The 19,462-nt window shown below is 45.1% G+C and overlaps 1 protein-coding gene across 1 annotated transcript in view; it reads left to right on the forward strand.

Annotated features, from left to right (window-relative positions):
- The window catches only part of MBOAT2 (membrane bound O-acyltransferase domain containing 2), a 113,765-nt gene that overhangs the window by 85,873 nt on the left and 8,430 nt on the right, over positions 1-19,462 (forward strand). Inside the window, exons 5-12 of the mRNA XM_060027132.1 lie at positions 742-797; positions 2,246-2,300; positions 7,470-7,653; positions 11,658-11,850; positions 12,223-12,326; positions 14,955-15,019; positions 16,290-16,422; positions 19,050-19,201. Coding sequence (XP_059883115.1) covers positions 742-797; positions 2,246-2,300; positions 7,470-7,653; positions 11,658-11,850; positions 12,223-12,326; positions 14,955-15,019; positions 16,290-16,422; positions 19,050-19,201 — 942 coding nt within the window. The remainder of the gene's footprint in view (positions 1-741; positions 798-2,245; positions 2,301-7,469; positions 7,654-11,657; positions 11,851-12,222; positions 12,327-14,954; positions 15,020-16,289; positions 16,423-19,049; positions 19,202-19,462) is intronic.

Genomic DNA, 19,462 nt, shown 5'->3' on the forward strand with positions numbered 1-19,462 from the left:
ATGTAGCCTGGTGGGTTTTCTTACGTGGATTTTGGTTTTCTTCGCAAGTTATCCATTCAATTAGAGATTAGGAAATACGGGAAAACGGTTGCCATTTTCTCACTTGTGGCACACACTTAAAGTCCTCTTTCTGTGGAGTGTAACCTGGTTTGTGTGCGTTCAGTACTGCTCCAGGGCGTTTTTAACAGCTGCTCCCCCGCCTTGCCTGGCTCCTGGAATAGCGACATAGATGTCGTCCTTTCTCTTTTTGCCCATTTCCCTCTTTCTGCTTTGCTCCACATTTCTTACCCAAACTCCTTTAATTTTCTACCTATTCGCCTTTTCCCAGGAGACTTACTTTCCATCTTTAAATTCAGCCCTGAGGCAAAAGGCAGCAGAGTATTGAAAAGTACTGAGTGAGAGTGGGGTGATGGGGTCCCCTCTGGTGGCTGTGTGGTCCTCAGCTCTGGCCTCAGGTTACAGGCAGGAAGTGAGGAGGTGGGGCTGCATCTCTGCTCACACGGGTTTCCTTTAGAGGATGAGCCTTTTCTTAGAGCAAGGGAGAGAACCCAGATCCCCTGTCTTCTGTCGCTTCCCCAAACATAACAGCCCTGGAGTTCTCTTTGAAATTCATTGGGGTCTTGTTTCTATTTAAAAATTTCAGGGTTTTGTAGTCATAAGCAGAATAAAAACTCTTTCATATATCATAAGTATTATTTTAAATTTCTTCTTGTAAAATATTTATTTTCTGTTTTGTCATAGCCCAATGATGATAATTACCCAGAAGATCACTAGTTTGGCTTGCGAAATTCATGATGGTAAGAATTTGGAAATTAATTTTTCATCACCGAAAAGGTTATATTCCAACCATCCTTTGTTTGAGAGATTATGATAACTTTCTGTTAGAGGAAAGAAAGGGATGGCGGTAAGATAGGGAAAATATTGAACTCTGCTTAAGGCTACTAACGTGTGCTTGTTTTCTTTCACTGTTTATTCTTAATTTTGCATTCAGTTCAGTGACAGAAACAAAGTAAAATAGTGTGAGTCAGGCCCGTGACCCACATCAGTGGCACTTTAAAATACGAAGGAAATAGACATTTGGTCTAAATCAAGTTTTATTAATCCCTGCTTCATCTCTGTGTTACATTTGTATTAAAATCTGCATGTTTTCCCCCTGCCCCACTCCCTTATACACATGAACACACGCACACTTACGTATCCTTTTAGTACAAATACGTACATATTCATATTCTGTATCCTCAGTGAATGGACACCTTGCCATGGCAAATGCTGGCAGTCAGGACTCTGAGTCCTAAGAGTTAGACTCTGGTTTCTTCAGAGATTGAAGGAGGATTCTCTATAGGACAATCATTTATATGTAGCCTGGATGGATTTGCAGCCTCCTAGTATCCATCACCCATCCTGTGCCACCTGCTCGGGAAGACCCACAAGAATTTTCGAAGTGTGTTGTTGCTTCTTAGACCTCCTCTGGCCTTTAAACTGGGTTTAAGATTTAGCAAGCTGAGGACTTCCCTGGTGGCGCAGTGGTTGAGAGTCCGCCTGCCGATGCAGGGGACACGGGTTCGTGCCCCGGTCCGGGAAGATCCCACATGCCGCGGAGTGGCTGGGCCCGTGAGCCATGGCCGCTGAGCCTGTGCGTCCGGAGTCTGTGCTCCGCAACGGGAGAGGCCACAACAGTGAGAGGCCCGCGTACCGAAAAAAAAAAAAAAAGATTTAGTAAGTTGATGTGTAATCATAGGTAACATTCTCCTGTTTGGAGGAAAGGTAAAGAAGTGGTTGAAGATGGTATACTGAGTTCAGTTTCATTCACTAGAGTCACGTAGGAGTGAGGAAATCCTTCCTTGCTTTATACTGTCCGTACCATTGAGGTTAGTCATTGGAATCGTCCAATAATAGAAACATTTTCATGCCTCCTTTTGAAAAGTACTATTAAATATGCTAGCATTGGGGAACTTTTAAATGTAATAATACTTTCCTTTAGAAAAGAGTCAAATTAGTTCCCTGACATGTGTTATTTATTTTGCCCAGAGCTGGACGTGTTTGGTTATATGATGGTCCTTTCACATGACTGAGCCTGTGTTGTAATGAGAAAGAAAGGGACTAGTTATACCAAATAGTTAGGCCAAAATTGGGATTATAACCTGAATTTCGAAGGAGGAAAGTAATGCAAGTGTGAATGGGAAGAAATACCATTCTTTTCTTGGGAGAAATCATAACTGATAAATTGCCTATTTTTATTTCTCAGGGATGTTTCGAAAGGATGAAGAACTGACTCCGTCACAGAGAGGCTTAGCGGTAAGGTATGTGCCTTTAAATCGTCTCCTGCCGAGGTTCACGCTGTCCCTGCTGGGGACACACACCTACTCATGGCCAAGGCTAACTTGTCCTCCTAGAAGCTCTTAGTTCATGAAAACCAAACGATCCTCCGTCTGCACGCCTCCCGCCACAAAATCCGGCTGGGCTGGGCCTCCCTTCTAAGACTCCCACAGCACCTTGAGTATTTCATCATACAGCAGCACCTCCTGTGCACCACAAGGCAGCTACGAAGTCTTCTGTCTCTTCTGCGAGGCTCTGAGTTCCCTGAAGACAGGAAGGTTGTTTGGTCTTCATGTAGTAATTATGAGTCATAATCACAGCTACCATTTATAGACCAATGACCTGATGGCAGGTGCTGGGCTTAGATGTGTTAATATAGCACAGAGACGCCATGTTTGGAAATAATGAAGAACCAGCAGGATATTCTCATTGGTACTTGAGGAATTCACTGTGGGAGAACCTGCTCCTTGTTTACTGTGCGTCCTCTGTGGACTCAGCTGAGGAATAGCTTAAGTTCTTGGCAGGGCCTATCTTAATCTAATATAATTAGACGTCAGATACTCAATTTACCTAAAGAAGAACTTCCCACAAGCACCTCGTTTCCTGTAAATCTGGAACTAATAATATATTCTTGGCTGTCAGAAGAATGAAATGGTTTGTGTAGTAGGAAGGCCCTACCCTCAGTGCTCACCTTTGATCCCAGGTAGTACGTCTTGAGGATCTTATATTTTCCCCATCTTTAAAATGATTCTATTTTGATATTCACTATGGCCAGTCTTTATATATCAGCGAATATGCACTTGAATTTATTTAGCTGCTAAGAGGTTAGTTTGACCTGGGCTCTGTGATCTGTATGAGTCCTGGGTCCATCCCAGGAACCGCTCGTCAGGAGCCACTCAGCCCTGGTCCCCCCTTTCCCTCCCACACGGCCACCTGGCAAGACCACAAACCCAGTTACATTCAACTCTCCACCTGCCCGAACAGCAGAAGGAGGCAGAGTGGAAAAACGTTGTCTTGCTGATTGGAGTGTTTCGGATTTGTTACCCCAGGTTTAAAACTATGGAGCTCAGTATTAACCACAGTTCCCCTGCCTCCCCCCGCCCCAGCCACTCACTTTCCACCTGCTGCAGCATTGGGAACAGCGTCCTCCTTTCTCCCCCACTCCCAGCACCCCGTCCCCGACATGCACGTGGGATGGTGTTTGCTTTTTGGAGAAAATAAGGCAACTCTGCTTCATTCTGCGACCACCAAACCTACCAGCCTGCCTGTGTCTGTAACAGAATACTCTCCTTTCCTTCCCAGTGCCACGTATACACCGTCCGCAGTCCAGCCCAAGGCCAACTTTTCACGTCAGCGCTGAGTCCAGTTGCTTCTTGAGTACAAAACTCAAGGATTTTGCTTCTTCGGTTATCCCATCTTGTGCCTTGTCACTCATCAGTTTTTCCCCCCTGTGGGCTCATTCCCACCAACTTAAAGGGAAAAGACTCCTTGACCTCACAGCCCCTTCCAGCTTCCACCCATGACTCTCCACTCCTTTAGAGCAAGACTCCTTGAAGGATTTCTCTATTCTTCCTTCCTCATCTCCTTTTCTCTCCCCAACCCACTGCAGTCAGGTTTCTGTCCTCGATGCTTGTCTGCCACCATTCTTTCAAGGTTGCTCTTCACCTTGGCAGATTTAATGGTCCGCCTCGGTCTGTAGGCCGCTCGACCTCTCAGCACCGCGTGACCCGTTGGCTCGCTCAGTCCGTGAAACACCTTCGCCGCTTACCATCCGGGCCACCACGTGCATCTCACCGTCCTCGTGCCTCACCGGCTGCTTCTCTTGGTCTCCTCTGCTGAATCCCTCTGCCTCACTGCGAAGTGTTCCTGTGCTGCTGGGCACATCCTTGGACTTTTCCATCTTCTCCGGGCGATTGCTTGCCTTCCATTGGCTTTAATACGGTCCACGCATTTGAAGTCTCCTACGTTTATATCCCCATCCAGCCTCTCTCCTGGGCCCCGGCCTCGTATGTCCACCTGCCATTGCAGCATCCAGGTGTGGAGGGTAAACAGTGTCTCAGATGGAACCTGTTTGGAACAGAACTTCTGATTTCTGTGTCCCTTGTCCCGCACCCCAACCCCATCTGTTCTTCCACCGTTACTTCCCTCCCAGCTGCCTCGCTCTCTACCTGGTCCACTGACATCACCGCGGCCTAACCTCGCTCTCCACCTGGTCCACTGTCCGAGCTTTTCTGGCTGCTCTCCATTTTCTCTCCTGCCCACCCGGCAGCCAGAGATTCTTTTACTACGTATTGTATTATATTATCACCCTCTCCTGATGAAAACCCTCCCGTGGCTCCTCATGCCGTCGAGAATAAACTAACAAAGGTCTGACGGCCGCCTGGCAGGTCCCACAGGAGCCGTAGCCTCCTTTCCTCCCTACTCAGCCCACCCGTCACTGCACAGCCCTCCCCTCCAGCACCCTGTAGCCCTTGGCCCTGCTTTACTTTCCTTCATCATGTGTATCACTGTCTGATGTTTTATAATATATTTATGGGGATTGTCCCTCTCCCTGGCCCCCACTTGTCAGCTCCAGGAGGACAGACCTTCGTCTTCCTTATCATTGCATTCCCATCTCCTCAACGGCAGTTTGCCCTGGGGTGCTTGTGGGCCCCAGGAGACATTTGCCAATGCCAGGGACATTTTTGGTTGTCACTGAAGGAGAGGGGCGGTGCTACTGACTTCTGCCAGGTCAAGGCCAGGGATGTGGCTAACGTCCTACAGTGCACAGGACGGTCCCCTTCAACAAAGAAATATTGTCCCTAAATGTCAGTAACGCTGAGCCTGAGAAGCCCTAACCTGGGATGACGCACAGTTAATATCAAATAAGTATTTATGGAATGAAGAACGAATCTCCCACTTGATGTCATAAATAGAGTATTACGGTTATACTTAGTTCTCGTTTCATAGCACGTAGTATAGTTATCTGCCTCTTTCCTAACATGACTTGTCATTTGTACGTCAGCAAGTTTCATGGTTCAGAATCATCTGTCCTTGAAAATTGTGATACATATTTGGACATGGTAAGATTGAGATGCGCCTTGACAACCTGGCATTGTTTTGGTCTTGAAATAAGTGGTGTTGAAATGGGGCTCTGTTGCCTGAGCACAGGGGCTCTTCGGCAGCTTTGTGACGACGGGGCACTCGTCCAGGTGTGCGAGGTGGTGAGAAGGCCCTCTGTTACATGGAAAGAAGTACAAGAGAAAATCTGCCAAAACATTTTGCTCCCAATCACTTGTGAGCCCTCAAGAAAAATTACTTAACGTTCCAAAAACTTTTAAATGTAGAAAAGTAATTCAGGAAGAAATTTTTAAGGAGTTTTGGCTAAGGGGTGACCTAGCTGAGTGTCAGTTGAGCCAGAAGCACTGTTTTCTCTTTGTTTTATTTAATAAAAATATACGTGAGGGGGTTCCATCGACTCCTCTCGGCCATAGAGACTGTGCTTTTTTAGGAGATCGCCTGTCATATTAGAGAGGAAGACAGGGCTGTAACACGTTCAAGAGCCTACTTACTTTCCCCGGGTGTAGTTGTGCTTTTATTTGTGGTAGTTTATAGCTGTCAGTGGATGGCAGACTTCACAGATGGAGCTGGTTTTAAAAAATGAAAAAAAATACACTTCTGATGCATTTACATGATAATATACATGGTCTGCATAATCTCCTGCGTTATTAACTGGTTTTCTCCCGGTTACCTGCATTGAGAACTGGAATACTTCGTACACTTTAGATACTGTGTACCATTTGGACTGACCTGAGAGCAGTTGAATTAAAAATGTTGCAGTAGGGCTTCCCTGGTGGTGCAGTGGTTGGGAGTCTGCCTGCCAATGCAGGGGACGTGGGTTCGAGCCCTGGTCCGGGAAGATCCCACATGCTGCGGAGCAACTAAGCCCGTGTGCCGCAACTACTGAGCCCGTGTGCCGCAACTACTGAGCTCACGTGCCACAACTACTGAAGCCTGCACACCTAGAGCCCATGCTGCACAACAAGAGAAGCCACCGAAATGAGAAGCCCGCGCACTGCAACGAAGAGCAGCCCCCGCTCGCCGCAACTCGAGAAAGCCCGCGCGCAGCAATGAAGACCTGACGCAGCCAAAAATTAATTAAAAAAAAAAATGTTGCACAACATCCTTGATTCCCTTCTCCCTTATGCCGCACATCCGGTCCATCAGCAGACCCCAGGGCTGTCCTGCCAGAATGCAGGCAGACGCTGCTGCTCCGCGGCGCCAGCCCCGTCACCTCCCCCTGGAGGTCAGCGGCCTCCTCACTGGTCTTCCCCGTCCACCCTTCTCTGTCCACACCCAGGGGCTAGAGGGATTCTTTCAGAACATAGGTATTTTAAAAGCCGACCGTAGTTTTTCAGCACATTCAGAATAAAATCCAAGGTTCCCTCCGCGCCTTGCAAGGCAGGCCCCTCACCTCGGCTCGCTGACTCCCTTCCTGCCTCTCTGCCTGGCTCAGCCCGCCCAGCCACACCGGGCTCCCTGATGCTGGCCCTGCCCCCGGCTCAGGGCTTTTGCCCTCATCGTTCCCTCTGCCTGGAGCCCTTGTCCGGGACATTCACACGACTCGCACGTCTCCTGATCAGAGAGGCCTCTTCTGACTTATTAATATAACAAAATGCCCCCTTCTCCTTGCACGTAGCATCTCTGAAGTTACGTTATGTATTTTTTTATTGTTTATTTTCTGCAGCTGTTCCGTAAGCTCTATGAATGCAGCGTTCCCCTGTTTGATTTACTGCGGTATCTCTAGACCCTGGAGCGTGTGTGTAGTAGTCGGTGCACACGTAGATTTGTTAAATGAGTGAACGATTGACTAGTAAGAGATGATTCTTCCTGCCGTATCTTGTCCTCCTCGGGTTTGTTTCATCATGAGGAGTTAGGCGGAGACCCTTCGTAGTTGCTCATAAAGACCTGTATGGAAGCTCTTTTATCCAGAAATACTGTTGCGCATTCCTTCATCCTGAACCTTTAAATTCTCATTGTTTGGATGCAAATGAAAATCAGAGCTAGTTTTATTTTGGAAATGCTAAGAGAAGTGAGGATGGAGAAGATCATTTCTGTCACATTTTCTGGAAGCGAACGTTCCCTCTCACATGTTGCATGTCTTTTCGTTGCAGACGCATGCCGAGCCTTCTGGAGTATTTAAGTTACAACTGTAACTTCATGGGAATCCTGGCAGGCCCACTCTGCTCTTACAAAGACTACATCACTTTCATCGAAGGCAGATCGTACCATGTGACACAATCAGGTGAACACGGAAAAGAAGAGATACAGTATGAAAAGACAGAGCCATCTCCAAATGTAAGGTCATGAGGTTCACCTGCAGCCTCTCTAACATGTATTGATTAGCCTTGTTTATTTCAAGATACTAATGTTTTCAAGTTTTGAGTTTACCCATCTTTTATTTTAAAAACATTTTTCGAGGTAAATGACACTTCACACAGTACCTAGTGGTGATGCCTGGTAGAAGTACAATCATGACTGAAGAACAAAAATAAGGTTACTTTAAAAGCTGTGCTGCGTTCCTTAGTGAGGATAATGCTTTGTAGTCATGGAGTATTTTACAGAAAAGCCCGTCTCGTGGATCTGGCCGAGCCTCATTTTCCAGGCTTTTTCCTTAGCTGTACCTTACGTCTCTCCTCATGCTGACCATTGCCAGTTGAAATCTTACGCCTCTTTAAAGGCCTACTTCAGATATCACCTTTTCCATAAAACCTTGTCCAGTTTTCACAATACAGAAGATAATAATAGTGAACACTTTCCCAGCACTTTCAGCCCCAGGACAGTCTTGCGAGGCAGACGCTTTATTCTCACGACTTCACGTATGAGGAGGCTGAGACTCAGAGGCTAAGTAATTTGACCAGGGTTTCCAGGGTGGCAGTGGGAGAACCGGAATCCAAGCCCAGGCTGTCTGAGCCTCACACCCGAATGTCATCTTTATTCCTTGGAACAACTGATACGTCTTGTCCGGGGAGCCCGTGCGGCTCTGTGCAGGCCAAGTTCTGCTGGATTTGATCTGGTAGAATCTAAAAGTCCATGAGAAATAGGCCAGTCAACAAGTCTGTGAGACAAAAAGGTGGGGCTAGGGCTTCCCTGGTGGCGCAGTGGTTGAGAGTCCGCCTGCCGATGCAGGGGACACGGGTTCGTGCCCCGGTCCGGGAAGATCCCACATGCCGTGGAGCGGCTGGGCCCGTGAGTCATGGCCACTGAGCCTGCGCGTCTGGAGCCTGTGCTCCGCAACAAGAGAGGCCGCGATAGTGAGAGGCCCACGCACTGCAATGAAGAGTGGCCCCCGCTCGCCGCAACTAGAAAAAGCCCTCGCACAGAAACGAAGACCCAACACAACCATAACTAAATTAATTAATTAAAAAAAAAAAGGTGGGGCTAGTATGCTTTCTCTGAATGTGGGGTTTGGAGCAGAGGACCAGCTCCTTGCTAAGTTATTATGAAACAAAGAGTGAATGAAGACGTGCACTCATTTGCAAAATCTCTCGTATTTTCTCTTTCGTGCCATGCAACTCATTGTGTTTTACACCAAAAAGATGCTCTCGTCTTCACAGTTTCCGTTAACTGGCCAAGTGTTAATTGATGAATGCCAGCTCAAACTGGGACGAGAAACTGGGTATATTCAGATCTCTTCGCTGACTGTTTTGTGTCAGGCTGACCACTTAACCCTTCAGAGGCCTCACTGCCGTAGGAGGAGCTCAAGGTACTTATAGACAGCTTCTATATCCCAGAGGTTTATTCTAGAATACTGAGAAGGGAATGAAATTAGGAATTTAGGAAATTCCTAGTAAGGAATTTAGGAATTCCTAACTAGGAAATTAGGAATTAAAATGCTAGACTTAATTTTGTAAAATGCTGGAAAAATATCAAGTGCAACAAACATATAAGTAGTGGTAAATCAAACCCAACAAAAAACAGTGCAAAGTTGTGTATTACTTCTGTCACCTCACTCTGAATTTTTATGGGATTTGCTCTTAGAAAACATCACTTTCCTCCTTCAGGTCATGGACATCATAAATAAGAGATTGTTGACAATAGCAAATACTCTTCATATATTATCTCACTGTTTTAGTATATTTTAAATTTAAATTCCATATGTACATAGTTCACACACACAGTGGTAGTTATTTACAGATCACTTAAAGGCACTTAGAAACTCTTTGTGTTGTGAGTGGGGTGTGTAGACTCTTTGAATCCAAAGTGGGTCAGTCAGGTACCCAGAGGCCCCTTTGTTGGGGGCCTCCCAATTGTCTTTATCTGCGTTAGTTAAGATGCAGGTTTGGCTGCTGAACCAAGGACCAAAATAACAGGAGGTTAAACAAGGTGGAAGTTTATTCTTCTCTTACAGGACAGCTCAAGTGTCAGCGGTCCATGGGTAATATGGCAGCTCCACGGGCGGGGGATCCAAGCTCCCGTTTTGGCCATCCTTAGGGCGTTTCCCTCATCCTCATGGTCTGAGGATGGTTCGCCACAGAAGTTGTCCATGTTACTTGTGACCACATAGCTACACTCAACTGCAAAGGAGGCTGTGACGTGTGGTCTTTAGCTAGACTTCACCGTGCGCAAATAGAAAATCCATTGCTATGTAAGAAGGGGGGCACGTCTCCTGGGGAACACCTGTCAGTCTCTGCTGTGATGCCGGTAGGTCTTTTCTCTGAGGCTGTTTGGTTTCTTGAGTGCGGGCTTCTCCCGTCTTCTGCCCCGGGTGTTCAGACTTGACTGCTGGTCTCTGGAGCTGGGAGGGAGGGGCTGCGGACATCGCCTCTCGGGATGCATCCACCACAGGCTCGATTCATTCCAGCCCCACTCTGGACCCGTGTCCTGAAGCCTGGCTCTTTTCTGGTTAGGCTTCCCTGAGAGTTAACTTCTGGCTTCCTGCCAGTATGGGGGAGAGGAGGCTGAGGGAACTGGGGTTACACCTGGCTTCCCAGCTTCAGGCCCCCTCACCCCTGCCTTTCAGAGTTCCTGATCCCGCATTGACTTAGCTTTTTTGGGGACTCTCGGTGGTGTGTGTGCCAGCTGGTAGTTGAGATCAGGTATATGTTACTTTAACTTGTTTTAAACTGAGACCTGGAAACTAGTGTGTACAGTCTAATGGCCACAGTACTTCTCATTATGTTACTCAAGTGATGTATCCGATTTTTAGGTTCACATATGAGGTCATTCGGTTCATCTCACTTCATTTACAATTATAATTTTTCCCTAATTACCTGTTGCAAATTCAGATGTGTAGGTTAGATATTTTGGAGGTAGGAGTGAAGAAAAGGTAGCCTTACTTTACTGGAGGAAGCTTTGAAAGACGACCAGGAAAATGAGAATAAGAACAGTTGCAGCGAAGAGCCCTTGACCTTCCAGCGCCTCCTGACAATACGTAAAGACTTCGAAAGTGCAGGAATCAGGCATGTGCTCTGACTCTCGCCTTTGAGCCTTTCTTTTTGGCCCCATTACAGAAAGTGTTAAATACGGGTGTTCATCTGCAAATAACTGTAGTTAATTGGAATATTAGTTGATTACTGTTCAGGACACTAAATCCAAGTATTTTGTTACATTCTTTCTTCTGGATCCAGCCTTTTCTTTCCTGTTTCTTTACCTCTGTGGCCTGTATAATCTCCTTTATATTGAATCAGATTGAAATAGTCTAGCCTACTGAGAACATAAAAACACCATGAGTTGGTGTTTGTCAAGGTAATTGAACCTTACCAGAATAAAGCTTATCCCTTTCTTTCCATCAGAATCTTTATGCAGATCTTTTTGTTTTCTTGGGTATGGCTCTTTTGGTTTTATCATTTGAACAAAATTGCTTTAAAGAACTTTCAGGTTTAAAGAAACGTGAAAGTTGTTTATTGTAAAAATAGTTTTCCATGAAATACCTAGAATTTGGAAAGTAGGGAAAAAGCACAATGGAAAAAATAAGCCGTGTGTGTGTGTGTGTGTGTGTGTGTGTGTGTGTGTGTGTGTAGTCACGTAAAATCCACTACCAAAACTTACTAATGTTAACATTTTTACGTAGTCACCCTATACACCTGTGTTTGCTTTTAGTTTTTCTAAGTTTACTGAAAGTCCTGAAAATACACATTGGGGTTTCTAGTGTGATTTGAGGCATAACCCAGAGGCAGTCATTAGACATAAGGCTTCATGTGTTCATACTGAGACGGTGGTGGCTTTAAATGCTGAGCACGCCTGAGTTCAGGATTTTGGATGGAGTTACAGGGTTAATACTGCCCTCAGGAGGAGTTATGTGGCAATAATACGTAAATACGTATCGATTAAGTTTATGAAGAGTCTTGTCTTGCTTTCAGGTGGCAGTTATTCAGAAGCTCTTAGTCTGTGGACTTTCCTTGTTATTTCACTTGACCATCTCTAAGACATTACCTGTGGAGTATAACATTGATGAGCATTTTGTAGCTACAGCTTCATGGCCGACCAAGGTTATCTATCTGTACGTCTCTCTTTTGGCTGCCAGACCGAAGTACTATTTCGCATGGACGTTAGGTAAGTGACACGTGAATAAACCTTCGTGTCAATGTGTGGAAGTATAAATCTTACCCTGGTGATAGCCGGGAGAGTACCCTGTTGAGAATATATAGTTCAAGACCAATGAGAAAAACTAGGGTCATCTATTCAGGAGAAGCAAACCTTAAAGTTCATGTCCTACATATAAGGATAGAGCCTAAAAACTGTTAGGAGAGCCTGAAAACTGGATCAAGGCCCATTTTATTATAATATCATATAAAAATGAGAATGAATCTACTTTGACTGTTTAAGAATTAAAGATGATAGTATATGATAACGTACATCTTCTGGGAGAACACAGTAGTTTGTTACATAGGTTTGTAATAGTTTCTTTTCCTTTGTGTATTACAGCTGACGCTATCAATAATGCGGCAGGCTTTGGATTCAGAGGATATGACAAAAATGGAGCAGCTCGTTGGGACTTAATTTCCAATCTGAGAATTCAGCAAATAGAGGTTAGTAAATCATTAAGAAGTTGGTTACCATATGACACTTTAAGTAGCATAATTTGCCTTCATAGGTTATGATGTGATGTCCCAACAGTGGTACTGAAAGATTTGTAATAATAATACTCATTCTTTCAATCAGCCAATATTTATTGGTCATCAACCATGTGCCCCAGGCCCTGGGGAACCGGTGAATAAGATCAGTACAATCTGGGCCCTCCTGGAGCTTTAATCTAGTGGGGGTTCCAGGGATACAGAAAGATTGGCTGTGATCAGAGAGGTATAGGGCGTTTCTAAGATAGGAGGCCAGCTTAGACTAGTGAGGTGATTGAGTGTGTGTGTGTGTGTGTGTGTGTGTGTGTGTGTGTTAGGAGGATGGGGCTATGTCAGGCAGAAGGCGTCACCCTCCTGAGACAGTGACCTATTAGGAGGGTGCTGTGTAGGCCCAGCATGATGGTGGCCTCAACCAGGGTAGTGGCAGTGGGGCTGGAAAGACGTAAACACACTGGACACTGTTTAAGAGACTCAGCAGAACTTGGTGATACACTGGAATCAGCAAGAGAGAACGAGTTATGAATCATGCCCAGAGGTCTGGTTTAGACCGCTGTGTTCACCGTGGTACCTTTCACTGGGGTAAGGAGCAAGGAGAAGGCTCAGGTATGAAGGGAAAGGTGGTGTGTTCAAATGTCAGACTTACCCGAGTGGTCCAGCAGGCCAGTGAACGTTGAGGCATGGGCTGAGATTGTAATTTGGCAACTATCGCACTTCAGGTTTTGGGAGGAACCACGAGAGTAGCCATGAGGGACACTGAGGGGGTGGGAAGAGACGAGAGCCCCCAAAGGAGCCCCCATCTTACAGGCCAGGCAAAGGAAGGCATGCGGGACGGGGTAGCTGCAGAGAAGAGAGGAAAACCAAAAGCGTGCATTGCTCTGCAAGCCTGTGTAAGGGGCTGCTCCCGATGGGAGAAGTTACCAGAACTTTGGGTGAGAGGCTGACTGGGAACGAATAGTGAGTGGAGCAGCTGGACCCACTGCTGGACCTTGGCACCTGCAGTTGTGGGACCACAGGAAATACAGGCCTGATCAGGTCTCTAGATCCTTCTGCTGTTAGAAGGGACCCAGAAGATAGAGAAGTAAGTTAGACACCAGGGCCGGAAGCGGGGAGTGCCATAGGACCAGCGACCCGATTTCCCGCACAAATGCATGGCATGGGAGAAGTGGGGGGCAGAGAGGGGCTGTTACACATTAAAAGAGACATCAGCCAGACGTGCCATATGTTTGGATCCTGACTGACCCCACCAACTGGAAAACCATGTTTTTAAACTGTCAGGGGTATTTGAATACAAAATGGATATTGGATGATATTAAGGAATTATTGTTAATTTGGTTAGACCTGGTCATAGTTTTTTGTTTTTTTTTTTATTTTGGTCATAGTTTTTAAAATTTATTTATTTATTTTTTTGTAACATTATTTTTTTTAATTATTCTTATTCTTTTTAAAAAAATATTTATTTGGCTGGGCCGGTGTTAGTCGCGGCCTGTGGGCTCCTTAGTTGCGGCATACAAACTCTTAGTTGTGGCACATGGGATCCAGTTCCCTGACCAGGGATTGAACCTAAGCCCCCTGTGGTGGGAGCGCGGAGTCTCAACCACTGGACCACCAAGGAAGTCCCTGATCATAGTTTTTTTTTGAAGGTCCCTATTTATTGGACATAAATTCTGACCTATTTACAGGTGAAATAAGATGTCTGGTATTTGCTTTGAAATGCTCTTAACAGTGTCAGTAATAAAATGGGGAAGGACAGGCGAAAATGGGTAATTGTGGAAATTGGGTGATGAATATATGGCCGTGTTTTAACGTTTTGTTCATTATTGCCAACTAAGGAGCTTTTGAGACTTTTTTTTTTCCTAATCAGGCCCCATGAAATTTTAATAGCACAGATATATTGTATATCTCTTTATATCCTATATGTATATATGTGCCTTATTCATAAAAGAGTAAGATTTTTTGCCTCTTAAGAAGTTTTCATCCTCAGAGTTTGATGAGAGCAGTAAATAATGGACCAGAGAATCTAAAGTGGTGAGAAGTGCAGAGCCAAGGAGGGATGGTTACACAGGGAAGGAGTAGCGGCCAGGAGACCAGAGCTTCCCTCTGAGATCGGAGGGTGGCATTAGTGGGGGAAGCTTGAGTGAGGCACTGGAAAGGTAGGAAGATGTGCAGACCACTCCTCCAGGGGAAGCAGGTCCTGGGAGGCCAAGACTCCCAGCAGCTGGGGAGGGGGGCACTGAAGGAAGTGAGGCTGCACCTGATGGGGCGTCCAGTCCGGCCCCCAGTGAACGGCCGCTGAAAGGTCATTCACCTGCTCCATCAGGAGTGTCTTTGGGATAATTCCATGGCAACCCCTGTAAGTGTTAACACACAGGAGAAAATGGTGAGAATCCATTTATCTCACAGATGTTCCCTCCAGTAACTCCTTTTATAGAATGATGTTACTCTATTAGAAAAAACGGCGTTAAGGAAAGAGATCGTACACTACCATCATTGTCAAGTAATGTACTCTTAGCACAGTAAGATGTTACTTACCTTTAAAGCTTCATTATTTTGTCGGCCAAAGAAGAAAGTTCCTTTGTTTTTCAGATGTCAACAAGTTTCAAGATGTTTCTTGATAATTGGAATATTCAGACAGCTCTTTGGCTCAAAAGGTAAGCTCCCTCCAGAACCACCATCAGCTGAGCGTTGGCCTCTAGTTCCTTTTTTTTTTTTTTTGACCTCTAGTTCTTGAGGCTGAGCTTCACTGGCTTCACATTCTTAAATAAATTAAATTAACGCTGTGACCTTGTGTTAACCGGGAAGCAGAGTTAAGCAGGGTGCTACCAAGTCAGAGAACTATTTAGGCGTGAGTCATGAATGTAGCCACCACTGACCTCGTAGCCTGCCTTGAAAGGTGCCCACCAAGGTTTGAGATCACCAGTATGTCCCTCATTCATGGGAGATTTGGCCAAACAAAAATGCCTACACAGCCACCATACGTATGCCCTAGATTTTGCACAACGCTTCCAGTTTTAAAATATTTCAGGACAACAGACCTTTATATGTTGGGCACAGGATGCAGAGACCCAGCCTCTGCAGTGGGAGGTCACCATCTTGGTACAAACTCGGCAGTCATCTCTATGCAATGCCCCCTGTCATGAGGATGATGAGAGAGTGAGTGGGAAGCATGCGAGAATGAGGGGCAAAGAGGCGCCTGTGCTGAGAATTATGAGGGCTTGTCACGTGCACACGGGGAAGGCAGAGGACCGATTACAAAAGACGGAGTTAGGACACTGCGCAGAAGCTCCCAGTCGTCCTTTCTCCTTGTTCTTGATGGGACACACTGCCCGATCTTGAGTTTATTTCATAAAAGACTGCTCCTGTGATGGGAGGGCTCTAAGCACCGTTCTGTGTAAAGAAGCCTTCTGTTGTCATGTCCTTTACTCATGACAAGTTCAATCCCTTTACCTCTTGAAATATCCAAAGCACATTATCATTGCTTCCTGGTGCCTTGCAGTCTCCCCAATGGGTTATTTTTTGTTGTTATATTTTAAATTTGATACCTTACGAAAATCTTATTTTCATCTGAGTTCTCTACCTGTGACAGGAAAACTTTACACTGAGCACAGCCTACTTCCCAGAAGACTATCGTTAGATCAGTGGAAAGTTCTAAATGTTACTAAAGAAAATAATAAAATAATGTAAAATAAAAATAACTTTTATATTTGTTAAAGTTCTTCTGTACATAGCATGGACTCCCAAACACTAGAAATGATCATTTTGGCCATTACGTGTACCCGTGAAAAGATGGAAATGAAATTTCTTTTCATACATCTGATCCCTAATAGCTACAACCTCCATTTTCCTAGCTCCTGACCAGGAATAAGAGTGATCGTTGTGGACCTGATAAGCTCTAATCACTCATGTTTCCATGGTTTCCAGGGTGTGTTACGAGCGCGCCTCCTCGAGTCCAACCATCCAGACGTTCATCCTCTCTGCCATTTGGCATGGGGTGTACCCGGGCTACTACCTGACTTTTCTCACGGGAGTGGTGATGACGCTGGCAGCGCGAGCTGTGAGTATGAGTTCCTTCTCATCCTGCAGTGCTGGTCACGTGACCTGGTGTCAAAGGCCCAGTGAGCCTCTTACCTACCGGGCAGCCTTGCTCCTTTGGCCAGGTCAGTGCTGCAGGCTGGCTGGGAGGTGCGCCTAGCAGGTGTGTTGAGTGTGCCTCGCGGGCTGCGTGCTCGGCTCATCTGGGAGGAAGGCCCGGCCCACAGAGGCCTCCACACCGTGTTCCTCGTTGTCACAGAATCTTCGGAAGGATTGCTGAAAACTGGGTGAAATGGAGATGACCAGACGCGTAGGTTTATTTTAGAGATGTTTCCTGAAAACTCCAGCCTTTGAGTCCTCTTTTAGATGAAGAGGGGACCGTGGCCAGGCCTAGATAACGTGGACGGGCCATTCCCCATGGCGGACACCAGTGCGAAGCAGGCCGCAGGTCTGTAGGGTATTTGAGACCTAGTGTATTATCTGGGAAACAGTTGAGGAATTAGGTTGGCGACATGGGAAAGCAGGGGGGCAGTTTAGTGTAAGTCCTTGGAAGTCAATCGGAGGCAAGTGACGTGACAAAAACAGTGTTTGAACAAGCTTCTTATGTCACTTACAGGTGAGGTGGCTTCACTTAACAAACTAGCAGATGTTTATTGTATTCAGTTTTAAGGTACCTTGGAGATATATGAGGTAAATGTCAAGAAGTATTAACTAAAGGCTATTCTTCTGTGGTTTGTAGTCTAGGGGCGTAAGGTGTATGTATGTATGTGTGTAGGTATCTGTCTGTATGTGGGGGTACATATACCACAAGGCATATATGATAGATTCCATCGCTTTTATGGATGGTAAGTACCATAGGTGTCTAGAGGGAAGGAAATCCTTTTTGGTTGGGTTGACTAGAGGTGGCCCCAGTAGGAAAGTGTGCTTGGATTTGGGCTTTGAATGATGAGTTATTTCAGTAGTGACTGAAGCGTAATGGGGGAAGAAAATGCCCTTCTAGGTGTAGAAATGACATTGGCAAAACCAGGTTAGGAAGTGTGTGGTGTATTTGGGAATGACGAGCAAATCTGGTTGAAGCAGAGCCTTCATGTATGTCTAAAGGGTGGATGATTCTGGAAAGGAAGAGGGCAGGGGCGGGGTGGGGCTGGAGAGAGAGGAAGAGGCCAATAATAGAAGAACTTGAACAGCAAACTGGGGAAGAGCCTAATCCTCATTCTGTCCCACATCAGGGAGTCAGGGAAGGTGGGTGAGGGTGGAGATGGGATGCTGAGAGCCATGCCTTGGGAAATGGATTTGCCCCGGTGGACAGAAGGGGAGAGAGTGCAGGTAGCTTTTGCCGCCTTCAGCAAGGCAGAAAACCTGGGTAGCATCCTGCCACTACGAGTGCTGGTGTGTGTGGAAGAGCCACTAACCTCAGACTGCATCCCCTCTGAAGAACTCGCGTGGCATCTCAGAGCAGGGCCACGCTTCACCTATAACCATATTAGGCGAAAAAAGCGGGGACACAAGAGAAAAAAAATAGTGTTCGGTTAAGTTTGCACATTTCAAAGTTGAAATGTTTTGACTGTTTTAGAAGCTAAAAAGTATTAAAATAGTGGTTATTAGAAAGCACTTTTTTCCTGAGAAGCCCTTCCCAATTTCCCCTAATGAATGATGTGTGTAATTGCCGTTGATTTTAATAAGCGCCCTTTGACCTAAGCTCAGTGTATAATAGCTGTCTTTCACAAATGCAGAGGTTAAAGAATAGGAAGGATGTCTCCTTTCATTGTAGTAGAAAAACTGATCACGGAGTGAACCTTATTTACGTATAGGCAGACATTGCAGATTCGGTTCCAGACCACGGCAATAAAGTGAATATTGCAGTAAAGGGAGTCAGACGAATTTTTCTGGTTTCCCAGTTCACATAAAAGTTATGTTTACACTATTGTGTAGTCTAAGGGTGCAATAACATTATGTCTAAGTATACGTACCTTAATTAAAAAATACGTCATTGCTAAAAAATGCTAACCATCACCTAAGCCTTCAGCAAGTCATCATAGTCATAACATCAGAGGTCGTTGATCACACAACACCATTACAAATATAATAATAATGAAAATGTTTGAAGTATTACAAGAATTACCAAAATGTGACACAGAGTCAAGAAGTGAGCAAATGCTGTTGGAAGCATGGCTCCAGTAGACTCGCTCGACACAGGGCTGCCACACACCTTCAGTTTGTAAAAACCGCAGTATCTGCGAAGCATGATAAAGTGAAGCACGATAAAATGAGGTGTGCCTGTACTATAGTTTACAAAATATGATTTAAGGAGCTCTAGGAAGTGTAATTTTTAACTTTGGGGGGGGAACTTTTAATTTTAATACCACTTCAAATCTACAGAAAAATTGCCAAGAACTCCTATACGCACGCCCTTTACCCAGATTCACACATTTTGCTCATGTGCTTCCCCATGCACTCTCCATATTTTTTATACATACGTGTATTAGTTTTTTCTGAACCAGATCCAGCTTTTCCCATAGTAACAGTATCATTTTAGATGCCCACCAGCAACGTATGGGAGTTTCGCTTATTCCACATCCTTGAAACAGTTGATATAGTCAGTGTAATTTTATAAGCAATGTTAAAGGTAAATATTTTTGTTTATTTCAGGTGAGAAATAACTTTAGGCATCATTTCATCGAACCTCCCCAACTTAAATTATTGTATGATGTCATAACATGGATAGCAACTCAGATAGCAATAAGTTACACAGTTGTGCCATTCGTTCTTCTTTCTATAAAACCATCATTTATGTTTTACAGGTAAGTGTTACTCTTAAAAATATGCCATCAGAAATTTTTTAAAAATTTTTAATTGAAATATAGTTGATTTACAATGTTGTGTTAGTTTCAGGTGTGTAGCAAAGTGATTCAGTTATTTACATATGTATGTATGTATGTGTGTGTGTGTGTGTATATATATTCTTTTTTAGATTCTTTTCCATTGTAGGTTATTACAAGATACTGAGTACAGTTCCCTGTGCTATACAGTAGGTCTTTGTTGTTTACCTGTTTTATACATAG

Source organism: Delphinus delphis, chromosome 12 (genome assembly GCF_949987515.2).
Source record: "Delphinus delphis chromosome 12, mDelDel1.2, whole genome shotgun sequence".
In the NCBI taxonomy this organism is placed as follows: domain Eukaryota; kingdom Metazoa; phylum Chordata; class Mammalia; order Artiodactyla; family Delphinidae; genus Delphinus; species Delphinus delphis.